Source organism: Mauremys reevesii, linkage group 1 (assembly GCF_016161935.1).
Source record: "Mauremys reevesii isolate NIE-2019 linkage group 1, ASM1616193v1, whole genome shotgun sequence".
NCBI lineage: Eukaryota > Metazoa > Chordata > Testudines > Geoemydidae > Mauremys > Mauremys reevesii.
The window spans coordinates 132,927,984-132,941,227 of NC_052623.1; the positions used below are offsets into that span (position 1 = coordinate 132,927,984).

The 13,244-nt window shown below is 40.0% G+C and overlaps 1 protein-coding gene across 11 annotated transcripts in view; it reads left to right on the plus strand.

The window, feature by feature from the left end:
* Positions 1-13,244, plus strand: part of STS (steroid sulfatase) — a 169,397-nt gene that overhangs the window by 49,108 nt on the left and 107,045 nt on the right. For all 11 annotated transcript variants that reach the window (XR_005597721.1, XR_005597717.1, XR_005597723.1 and 8 more), the window contains 2 exons: positions 400-522; positions 7,703-8,126. Coding sequence is in view for 8 of the 11 variants with exons in the window: in XM_039535365.1 (XP_039391299.1) it covers positions 400-522; positions 7,703-8,126 (547 nt within the window). In the remaining 3 variants the exon portion in view is untranslated. The remainder of the gene's footprint in view (positions 1-399; positions 523-7,702; positions 8,127-13,244) is intronic.

The following is a 13,244-nucleotide window of genomic DNA, read 5'->3' on the forward strand; positions in this document are numbered from 1 at the left end:
GAAACAGAACCTTGGAGTCTTGACTGCCAGTCCCCTGGTCTAACCACTACCCTGTGGTCCCTGACTCTTAAGGAAAGAAGAAATATTAAATCGTGCAATCCCAAATTCTGTTGTCAGAAGTACAGATATGTCATAGTAATGACTACAAAAATTGCCTGTCTGTTTGGAAGGGCCCACAGTAATTTGAGATTTTTCTCCATCTCTACTTCTCAGCTTTGCATAAAAGTGGAAAAATGACCTTATTCAGTGGAAACAGACAATTCCCTGCCATTTGCTGCTATAGCTGCTGGTGGGAAAATGTCATTCTAGTGACACCACTTTTTAAAAAAAGTATAGAATTGATGAATGAAAATTGTTTATCCTCATTATGCTGTTCACACTCATTTTTGTTTTATTTAGGAATGGCTGCATTGTCAAACATTGGTGTCTTCTTATTTTCTGCCTCTTCTGGTGGACTTCCCACTGAAGAAATAACTTTTGCAAAACTTTTGAAGCAGAAAGGTTATTCTACAGCTCTTATAGGTACGACTGTTGATATATGTATAGCAACAACTATGCTATATAATAGCATATGTTTTATTATTCATTTAAATAAAAAGTGCACTTTCTACAGTGCAAGAAGTATTAAATCAGTCACACAGTTATTTTCTTCCGCAATGCAATGAGTTTACTCCTGTAATACACTAAAGCTCACCAGAACTGCAACACATTCAGAGAAAATGTGTGCATGTGTGAAGCACTAATAATTTAGTTATGTCTTCTTCTTGATCTATATTGACATAATGCATAAGGTCTCAAACATGGGTCAGTGCCCCATTGCAATGCAGTGTACAGACACAGAACAAAAGAAGGCCCCAAAGAGCTTACAATCTAAGTTTAAAATGTGACAAGTAGATGCAATAAACAGACAGGTAGCAGGAAGTAACAGTAGTCACTGCACACCAGCTGCTTAAGCAATGCTATTAGGTGATTACATAACCAACATTAATATGTTTGGACAAGTTGAGACTGTTTAGGGTAATAATAATACTTTATTGTATTTAAGTGTATTGCATTTAAATACTGTGATGTGCTTTCCTAATTTGGGCAGTGAGGCACTTCATATTGCTTGTGTTGGGAGGTTTCTGTGAGCCGATTCAATGAAATTCTACTGTGATTTTTCATTTAAGTATTTGTTATCTACAGGCCAGTCATTAACAGCATCATTTTCAAAGGTGCCCACTAATCTAGATACCTCCTTTTTTAGGTTCCCAAGTAGACATCTAGGGCCTGATTTTTAGAGGTTACTTGACATCATTTTGAGTTGTGGATGCTTAGTACCTCTAAAAATCAGGCTGAAATGTATTCCAGCTTTTAAAGGAATAAAATAATAAATCCTTGTCAAACTCTTTAGAACAAGGTGGTATGTTCTGACAAATTTGGAACAGGAAAATATCACCTGTGTTGTTTAATACAAGCTACACTGCAGATACAGTAACATTAATATAATTCACAGTCACCATAGTTTAATCACAGTTTGATTCCCTGCAGTCTGTATACAATTTAAGGCTGCAAACAATTCATTTTTCTGTTTGTAATAAGCAGCCCCATTTAATGTCGCTTATTTTCTGGAAGCTGACTTACATAATGCTTACTCTTCTTCACTACTACCACTGTGACATGACAATCTTCCATGTAGATCACCAGAAGATAAACATGATGTTATGAGGGATTTCATTCAAGTGTCTAAATGATAATATTGCATCTTATAGTTTCATAACTTAACATACTCTTAAAGCATAATGAAGCCTTCAGAAAATCAAGAAGAATCTTCAAACTAAGGAAAGAGGATGCGTAAATGAAAAAGGGAAATACTGTAGATTTAAATTGCAGAAGACAGATTTCACTGCCCAACCTGCCCTTCTCTGCCTGCTGATATTCTCATCACGTCATCTTGGCAGATCAGAGAGACTTTGCTTGGTTCAGCCTAACTCAGTGGTTCCCAAACATTTATTGTCACAACCTCCACTAGGGATGGATTAATATTTCCATGTTTCCTTGCACCAAGAAGTTATACTGCCACTGTTTTTTAGTTCCTTTTCTCTCTGCTTTCCCTACTCTCTTGTATTTTTCTTTCTCATCTCTTTTTATCTTGTATCTTTGGTGCACACATTTTCTCTCTTTTTTTTTAATCTATAAATATATTTTATATGTACATTTTTATATCTCCTTGCTACACTCCCCACCCCCCAATCACCTCCAGAAGGCAACATATACTACTTAAGTGGCAAATATCCCTTGGTCACTCCATAGGTCAGAGTTATATGTGGTCCCATGGAATGCAGCTCAGCTGTGGAATGATCAAAGAATCTTGAGCTGACAAACTGGTACCTGAGCCTATAACCTCCTATGCATGAACTGTCCCCTATATTTAGCTGCAGCAGGGAGCAGGAGGAGTGTGGGTCGTGTTCAAGACTGTGTACGCTTTTAACCACAGCCAAGGGTACATGTCTGCAGTGGACAAAGGGCATTCTTTGATCCTGCCTCTCCCTCATTGCTCCTGTCTTTTGCCCCACATCTGATTAGTCTAGAGCCCTCAGTAGGACCTATCTCCAATGTTAGAAAAGTCAAGATACTAAATTCAAATAGTGTGACCTTCAAAGTGAGAATCTGCAAGATCTGTAGATCCCATCTATCTAGAGATTGGGTGACCTGCTGAGTCCACACATTGAATATAATAGTTTAGCATATTGGAACGGTAAAGATCTTATTAGGAATAGCATGCTGTGAATCCGTTGTCATATACACCTTAACAATTCATTCATCACATTGATATATTTATTTGAAAGCATAAAATATAGCTATAGGCATCAATCTTATGTTTTAGGCACCTGTCCCATTGGTAAAACACACACAAAATCATAAAAAAGAACTGCCAGTTAATATAAACAAAGCAGTTTTCAGCCAACTCTTTTCTCAACAGCCTGAGAAAAAAAGAGGGAAAACGTGGGCTTTGCCATGTGTCCAGAAGGTTATGAAATCTGTGCTCTGGCAGAGCGAGAGAGAGAGAGGAGAGATGGGAGAGGGCCATAGAGCTCTGCCTGCTAGCAGCTCCTAAATCCCAAACTATTTAGGTCTTTACAGTTTACCCAACATTCAAAAAATTCTCTGAGCTTATTATGAAGCTTTATTAAAGCACAGGCAGAGCACTAACCTAACATACTCATACAACTACATAATATACAGGCTACAGCACAGCCCCATCCTCCCCCCTTCTTCTGTCTGGTCTCAATCAAGTTGTAGCCATAGATCAAGCACATTACAGCAATCTAATCTCAAAATGTCAAAGGCATCAATAATTGTGGCAAGGCCCATGTTTAGAGAAAAGGTCTCACTCTGCTTGCCAGAAACAGATGGGGACAAAAGTGTTCATGGATACAACCATTACCAGCAGAAGTAGAAGCTCAGCTCATCTATCAGCCCCCAAATTGCTCTGCCTGTTTTTGAAAAAAACCACAGTTGCTCCTCTCAGTCGCTGATGATAAAATTTCTTTTTCCTCCTGGCCTTATTCCCACCAGCACTATCTCTGTCTTGTCTGGATTAAGTTGCAACCTGACAATTCTTAATCATGGCCCAAATTCATCTAGACACTGAATAATTTGTTACATTTAGTAAAAGGTTTTTGATTAAAATTGCCTAAATCGTGCATGCTGTTCAACTCAGAAGAACCTCCTTAAAAAGATGTTTTTGTAGCACTTTTCTTCTACCTACCTAATCACAAGCACCTTGAGACTGACAAATTAAAATACAGATTTTTTTTAAAAGGTTTGAAGATCCTTTTATTTTTATGATTATAAGCCTCTAATTTTACTTCAGTTATCTGACTTTATGAGAGGAACGTGCTGCCCAACTTGCCATCCATCTGGCTTTAACATTATTTTCTAAACCCAAAGATAGTCATCAAAAATCAAAGAGAATACACTGATATAGTGCTGTAATTTCATCTACTTCACTTTTACAGGTTTGACTGAATCCTTGGGAAACTTCAGATCAACCAAAGGAACTAGTTGTAAGCTCTCTGGAGGAGGCCAGAAAACTAATGGGACAATGTGAGCTGGCTAGTGCCCTAGTGCATAGGAAGAGAGAAGAAGAAGAATTGTATTGCCAGGTGTTTGCCTCTACTAGCTAGAACAGAAATGCAGAGCTTCACAATTTCAGTCTTAGGCCCATCTGCCACTGTGACAATATCAAGAAATTCAGTATATTTGGCCATAGTGTAGTTTTTGTAATTTGTCCTGTTAAAGTACATGTATTGGTCCACAGCAGTAGTGACCAAAGGCATTCTGTCTATAGAGAACTGTGTGCCTTTGGGGGTTGAGGTGGCTATCCTGATAGCAAGGGAGGTCACTTGTGACATATTGAGTATGGGAGCCATAAATGCCTCTAGTTAACTGGGGCAACTACTGTGAGCAATGCCTGTAATTATCAGCCCCCATGGGTCTCAAACCCAGGTCCCTAGAGTCATCGCACTCTAGTTCTCTACTGGGCAGCTCACAGACTGGAGCTGGGACCAGGGTTCATGAAACCCAAGTGGGGCATAAGCTCTGCCGTACGCTCTGATTGGGAGAGTTGCAAGGCTCCTGGGCTGCAGCCTTTATTTAAGCCAGAGGAAGAAAGAGGAAGTTGTCTGTACAACTGAGCTTCACCCTGCCTAGGACTGCTGGTCTGATGTTTATTTGTTCCCGCCTTCTGATCCTGACCTCTTGGTAACTGACTTTTTATCTCCTTCTTCCAGTTTGTCTCTTGGTTTTGATCTCCTGGCATTCCAGCCTGGCCTGATTCTTGGTAATTGGCTCCTGGCCCCTTGACTAATGTCTGACACTAATCCTTAGGCCAGGCTTCCCACACCCCGACCCTGATGCTAATTTCTCCTATGAGTTGCAGCACATGTTCTTCGTAGCGCTGGCCTAAAACTACCAGCTGGTGTGCAAAGAGAATTAGACCCTAGCCTTGTGCTTACCTCACCCTGTTTGGGATGTTTGGTGGTGCTATGCTCTTTGGAGGGGGTATAATAGAGCAGGTTGGAACATTTTTGGCTAAATATAATTTTGTCAAAAAATGCTATTTCACTGAAACATTTCACAGAGGCATTGATTTTGATGAAGTTTTCATCCTGAAGGTTTCTGAGATCCAAGATTATCTGATCACTTCTGACCAGAGAGAGAGAGAAGGACCAGGATAGAAAAATAGCTGTTTTGACACAATTTCGTTTTGCGAAAATGTTCAGAAGGGTTATTGCACCTTGGAAGGAAAACAAATTTTAAAATCACAAAAATTGTCATGAAATGGAATTGCTGTCCTTTGGTCAGGTCTAATATTTAGTGCTGTTGGGAATGGGGAAGACAGGATTGGACATGCACCTGTATCTTAGGCTCATGAATTATTAACATCAGGTACAGTCTTCCTTTGTGCAAATTCAGAAGTTGTGTGATGTGGAAGGAGGAGAAAAGTTCCACCTATCTTCTGTTCTCTCATATATGCTTATTTGGAGGAAATGCTGGAATCTTGCTTGGGACAATGATTTGCAATCCACCCTAGATCTTGTCTCAGGCACCTATCATAGCCTGAGACTTTCCCTCAACAGTGTGAAGATGAAGGTGGTTCGTCAGCCTGCCCCAGCACACATTGACCACCTTTTCCCACAAATTATCATTGGTGATGAACCCCCGGAAAATGTTGAGCATTTCTCTTACCTTAGTAGCCACCTCTCCCAGACAGCTAATCTTGATGTGGAGATTGAACATAGGATCCATTGTGCCAGAGCATTCTTCAGAAAGTTGCTCCATTGTGTCTTTATTGACAGAGATCTGCGAATGGAAGCTAAGATGCCAGCCTACAATGCCCCACACTTTTTTTATGGGTGTGAGACATGGGTGACACTCCAAAGCTATCTTAAGTGTCTGGAGTGGTACCAACAGTGCTACCTTAGGTAGATTGTCCGTATCAGATAGGAAGACCATCACACCAGTGCCAGCGTTTTCTCTTCAGCTAACATCACCAGTGTTGAGGCAAAGATTATGTAACATCAACTTCACTGGGCTGTTCATTGTGTACCGATGACTGATGCTTGTCTTCCGAAGCAAGTCCTCTTTTCTCAACATAGTCATGGGCAAGAAGACCCATGGGGAACAGAGGAAATGCTACAATGACTCCCTGAAAGTATATCTTAAGAAGGGAGGCATTGATCCCATGAACTGAGAAGAGCTGTCTGGCAATGGCATCACGTCATACATCAAGCCTTAGTCTGTTTTGAAGAGAATCGCCTTGTTCAAGAGTCTGAGAAACAGCAGAGGAGGAAGGAAAGTGTACAGCATCCCGTCCAGCAATTGTGCTCTCTCCAAGCAACTACCTGTCACATGTGAAAAAACCTGTAGAGCAGGGATTGGACTCCTCAGCCATCTTAAGTCTCATCAATGACTTTTCCTCCTTGCAGACATTATCCTCATATCGAGGGACAGTCAACGATGCTTGTATGGAGGGAATGCTGGAATCTTGTCTAGACCATTTTTTTTTAAAGATCACAACTTACACTGCTGTGAATTTGCAGGTCATTTTTAGATATTTGACTAGTGCAAAATTGCCATGTACTTGATCATTGGAATACACTACTTAAAATGTTGTTCTTGTTCCTGACAACTATTAGATGCAAATCATTAAAGTTACAAAGAATAAAAGTGGATCAAACCGTACATTAGCCCTGTCTAGTGATTGGTTAAGATTCTGTTCAGTTATATCAGTGTAAGTCTGGAGGCGATGTTGTTTATTACCCATTATTATATTACAATCATACCTAGTGGCCCCAGCCAAGAATGGAGGTAAATTGTGCTAGGCACTGTACAGATACATAGCAAGGAATAATACTTGTCCTGAAGAGTTATCTAGTTAAATAAAGGTTCTCATTTGGCATGAATGGAATTTACACATAATGCAGAGCAGTGTATCTTAGAACAGAACCTGGTCCACTCTTTCCCTATTTTGACCAGCGCTCAGGCTTGTAGGAAAAAAATCATTCTGTATCACTTAAATGCAAAGAAAATGAATTTAAGGGACGTGTATTATGAATGTTATTTGTTTATTTATTTACTTATTTTAAAAAGATCAGGAGAAGGAATCTTTCATGCAAATATAGCAAGTGACTGGCATTTTAAAAACCCGTGTGAGCCCTTGTATAAATAAATACTTAGTATACTTTAAATACCTACCTGTTTGGAACAGCTCTAGTTACTGTGTTTTAAAAATAAATTCATTGGAAATTATTTACCTGATAGATCACAATGATGAATGGTTGCAACAAATCCACAAAGACACTTTTGGGAAAACTGGTACAGCTAATTTCACCAGGAGCTAATATAAATAAGTATTTGCGTAAGGGGCCTTAGCTACACACGAACAGAGGCTACATTTTCAACTAACTGTTCGGGGTCTGTTGCTCTGCAGTAGTCTCTCAAGCCCACCTAATGGTCACCTAAGGAGCTTCAGACATGATGCAAAGTCTTTGAGGATGAAGGTATAAACAAGGGGGAGGGAGAGCAATAAGGATCCACATAATAAATGAGTGAGAAATGCCATCCTGAAGTGGCAGTTTCCCTTATTCAGAGGGGCACGTACTACAAATGAGGCTATTTAACTACATAAATGTTGTATGTGCTTGTTTCCTTATAGGAAAGTGGCATCTTGGGCTGAACTGTAACAGCAGGGATGACTTCTGTCATCACCCCCTCAATCATGGATTTGATTACTTCTATGGACTCACCATGACCAGTCTTAGAGACTGCAAACCAGGGGAAGGCAGCGTGTTTGTGGCAGGTGTTCGAGCATACCTTGCCATTCCACTTCAGCTCATTGGTATTACCCTAATCTCTTTGGAGGTGCTGCATTATATTGGCCTCCTCAGAATACCCCGTGGAGCACTGCGCTACTTCTTTTTAATATCTACAGTTTTATTTGGACTTTTGCTCATTTTCTTTTATACTTTTCGATATCTAAACTGCTTCTTGATGAGGAACGACCAGATTATCCAGCAGCCACTGTCCTATAAGAACCTTACTCAAAGATTGACGGAAGAAGCTGTACAGTTTATAGGAAGGTAGGTTGGTTTAGTCATGTCATGACTTCATGCCGGCATTTCACTGTCATAGTGCTGCTTAAAAAATATACATATAGACAGGTGGATGAAGGAAACAGGGTCATTATGTAATACTGTCATTTTTCTCTAGATTTAACAAGTCACTAATGAAAGTGAACCATTTAACAATTGGATGCATATGAAAGACCAAGAAATCTAGGTGCACATCCTCCATAATCTCTTCAGTATATTGTGTTAGAGGCATAATTTTTTTTTCCCAGGCAAAATACAAAGACCCAGATTTTTAAAGGTATTTATGTGTTGCTCTTCTCAGCATTGCAATACCTAAACTGATTAAGGAGTCATTTTCAGACTTGACTGACTTTCAATGAGATTTCAGCTCCAAAGAGCCTAAGGCCCAGATCCTCAACGGTATTTAGGTGCCTAACTCCCACTGATGTCAGTTATGTTGTTTATATTTTCATGTTTAAAAATAACAAGATATCTTCATAGGTAACATTCCATTAAGCAGTAAATATAAGTTTGGATCCTGTATTCGTCTTTATAAGTTTGGTGTGACTTAATAAATATAGGAAATTGTTGCCGGAATTCAGTATCTTTTGAAATGTGATTCAAAGTATTTTCAGTATTCAAAAATACCATGTTAGATAAGTCATTGCAGTTCTAGATATGAGATCTCTGAGCATGTTTGACTGGAAAAGAATTGGTGTTCAGTTGTATGTGGCCTTTTGGGTATATCCATTAAATTAGACTTCTGTGGTCTAAATTTTTAAGAGAAAATAGTGATTTTGGGTGCCTTAATTTTTGGGTGACACATTCATAAGTGTAAATGAAGTTGTACTGTATTATATTTCACACTAGTGTTTAGAACTGCCAGAGAAGAGAAATCTGGATCACCAGTTGGTCTAACTTGGAATAGTTTTATTGATTTAATTGGAGCTGAACTGATAAATTGAGGATCTGTTCTGTAAGACAAAAAGATGTTAAGTTGGAATTAATAGCACATTATTTTTGGTATTTAGGGTAAATTATGTTCTGGCCTTAAACTCTATGACTATAGGTTCAATTAGATAGTGTCAGAGCCAGTGTATGAAAACAAATACTAATTTTGTTGCTGATTACACTGCTCTACAGCCAAAATGCTTCTGAAATAAATGTAGTCAAACTTTACTAATTCTGGGTCACTGAGAACGAAAATGATGCTTAAAATTGTTGATTTGCTCTAGTTTTAAAGTTATGCTATTGGGTCAGTATATTCGACCCTTGACTTGGGAATAGCGGAGGATAAGTGAGTTATAAAGGGAAGGGATCTCAATTTAAACCCGAAATGACTAAAATACATCTTTGACTGCATCTATGAATAAATCTATGACTGGGTTTGGACAGTACTTGCTTTTTAGGCAAAACAATGAATGATGCAATCTGAAGCTGGTATTGCGTCATACATGATATGAATTGCATCATGTTATTCCTAGAAGTCATGGATGATGCAATCATAACAAAGCTTACATCACTCTGCTGAACAAATTGCCCTATATCAGCTCTAGAAATCATACAGTGTCGTGCTCTCTTATTTGTCAGTGTTTGATTTTGCAAAGGGACACATTTCTGTTTAGCCAAGTGAGCAGAGATGCCTCGTACTTGTGTGAACAGTGCAGATAACTTCTGCTATGTTTGTGGTGAACTGACTTTTGCATCACAAAAGCACAGTATAACCACTATAGTTAAGAAAGCCTATCACCTTTATTTTGGCTGCAAAATTGGAGATCAGGACAAGAGGTGGGGCCCACACATATGCTGCAACACTTGTGCAACAAATCTTCGCCAGTGGTTGAACAGGAAAAGGAAATCTATGCCTTTTGCAGTGCCAATGATTTGGAGAGAGCCAACAGATCATACCAGCAATTGTTACTTCTGCATGGTGCCTCCAGTTGGGAAAGGTGTGTCAAAGAAGAAAAAGTGGACTGTGCATTATCCAAACATTCCATCAGCTATACGCCCAGTACCCCACGGAGAAGGACTGCCGGTTCCTGATGCACCAGAATCATTCTCACTTGAGTCAGACGAGGAAGAGGAAGAGGATGAAACTTCTGGTCCTGAAACATCAATGTCACAGGACCCACATTTTCTCCCATCCTCCTCCTCTGAACCACACCTCATAACACAAGGTGAACTGAATGACCTTGTCAGGGATTTGGAACTACCCAAGAGTAAGGCAAAGCTGTTGGGCTCCAGACTACAGCAGTGGAATCTCCTGGCAGGTGATGTTAAGGTTTCCATGTTCCGTGACCATCAAAAGGATCTTGTCCCATTCTTCTTCATGGAAGGTGATCTTGTAGCCTGCAACAACATCGATGGTGTGATGGCAGCCCTCAACATCGTTCATGATCCAGATGAGTGGAGACTGTTCATTGATTCATCGAAGACGAGTCTTAAAGCTGTTTTACTGCATAATGGCAATGTTTTGCCATCAATTCCAGTTGGTCATGCAGTTCATATGAAGGAAACCTATGACAACATGAAACAACTTTTGAGGTGCATAAACTATGACCAACATCAGTGGCAGCTTTGTGGCGATTTGAAGGTTGTTGCTCTCTTGCTTGGTCTGCAGACTGGATACACAAAGAACTGCTGTTTTCTCTGCGAATGGGATAGTCGTGCAAGAGATTCCCACTACATCAAGAAAGATTGGCCACTCCGACAGTCATTGGAGCCTGGGAGAAAAAGTGTTCAGCATCCACCACTTGTTGAATCAAGGAAGATTTTGTTACCACCCTTACACATCAAGCTGGGTCTGATGAAGAACTTTGTCAAGGCCATTGACAAAACACAAGCAGCTTTCAAGTACCTCCGTGGAAAATTTCCAAGGTTAAGTGAAGCTAAGATAAAGGATGGTGTCTTTGTTGGTCCTCAGATTCATGAACTTCTTCGAGATGATGCATTTGACCATGCACTGCATGGCAAGGAAAAGACGGCATGGAAAGCCTTCCAGTTAGTGGCAATACATTTTCTTGGAAACAACAAGGCAGACAACTACAGGTTGTTGGTGGAAAACCTCCTCAAGGCATACAAAAGCCTTGGTTGCAACATGTCACTAAAGATACATTTTTTGCACTCTCATCTAGATTTTTTTCCACTGAATTGCGGAGCAGTGAGCGACAAGCACGTCAAGCGATTTCACCAGGACATTGCAACAATGGAGAAACGCTATCAGGGCAAATGGAGCCCATCAATGCTTGCAGACTATTGCTGGACAGTGACAAGAGATGCTCCATTTAATGAATACAAGAGACAAGCCAAGAAGCGCCGAGTAGACACTGAATAGGACTAAACTATGTACATAATAGTTTTTTGCCTTTTGTTTCATAATAAATTTTATTTATATAACCCTTTTGCTGATTTTTAAAGTGTTACATAAACAGGACAGGTGAAATATTATCATGTAAAGCAACCATAAACACATGAAAAGACCTAGGTTTACAATTTATGATTAAAACTCTACTATCTACACAATATACATAGACATAAAATGTAAAAACTTAAATAACTTAGAAACAGTAGCCAATCAGTTGTTTTGTCATATTTGAATTCAGCACATCAAAATACATAATAAATAGCACATTTTATCTCTGAAGCAGACGACTTCTCAAAAATTGTAGACCAGTGTTACCTCCATTACATGGAGGCAAGTCAGTTCAGCTTATATTAATTCTAATGATCATTTTTCCCCAAGAGCAGGTTAATATACATATGGTATAAACCTATCAAAATATACATGAGGCATTATGCTATATTTGGAAGTAAATGGATTCTAATTATTTTATGTTAAATTCAATGCAGTGTTGTAGCCATGTTGATCCCATGATAATAGAGAGACAATTTCTATTGGTGAGAGAGACAAGCTTTGAGCACATAGAGCTCTTCTTCAGGTCTGGGAAATGCACCCACAGTATCACAGCTAAATACAAAGTGGAACAGAAACCCATGCAAGGTACCATTAAACAGTTACAACCCATACTCGATGGGCACCACATCCTGAAAGATATCTTTCATGAACCCCCTCTTCTGGCCTTCATATCACCCCTCAACCTCTCCAAGGTCACCATCAGAAGCAAGCACCCCTCAGACCAGGGCACACCAACTCAAAGCGGCACCAGATCCTGCCAGAATAACATATGCAAAACCTGTAGAAATAGCCCTACTGTTTCTGTGATCAACATCCCTCCACAACACACCTTTCAAGATCCAGGGGTCTTACACATTCCTATCACAACATGTGGTGTACCTCATCCAGTGCACTAAATGCTGCAATAGCAACTATGTGGGTGAAACCAAATAATCACTATGCTCTCGAATGAACTCACACAGGACAATGATAAAAAACAAAAACACCATCTCTCCTGTGGGTGAACACTTTTCACAAAGTGATCACTCTGTATCTGACCTCTCAGTCCTCATTCTCAATGGAAACCTGCACAACCCTTTCAAAAGACAGGTCTGGGAACTTAAATTCATAACTTTGCTACATACTAAAAATCATGCACTGAATAGACACTGAATTTATGGCTTATTACAACAATATGTCACCCATTAACACCTGCTCAGCTTTTTTCCCCTCCTTTCCCCCCTATGACTGGAGAGGTGTTAACTGGCCACTTCACCTTGACTGGTTCCTTGAAATATGTATAACTATTTATGCTAAACAATCTGTTCCACCTTTGTATTTAGCTGTGACACTTTGAGTACATTTTCCAGACTTGAAGAACTCTGTGTAAGTTTGAAAGCTTATCTTTCTCACCAACAGAAGTTGATTCAATAAACTATATTACCTCAGCCACTCTGTCTCTGCAATGCTAAGTTCAGTGCAGTTATCACTTATGCCTAAGGATATGATTCTGTCACGGAGGTCACAGATTCTGTGACTTTCCAGGACCTCCAGGACTTCTTCTGGGGCAGGGCTGGAGCAGCAGCCCCAGGGCTGAAGCAGCAGTTGGGGTTGGGTCAGTCCACTGAGGCTGGAGCAGCAGCTGTCAGTCATTGCTGCAGGAGCAGCAGCAGAGCTGGAGCAGTGGCCAGCAGTCACTGCTGGGCAGGGCTGGCTCTACAGTTTTCGCCGCC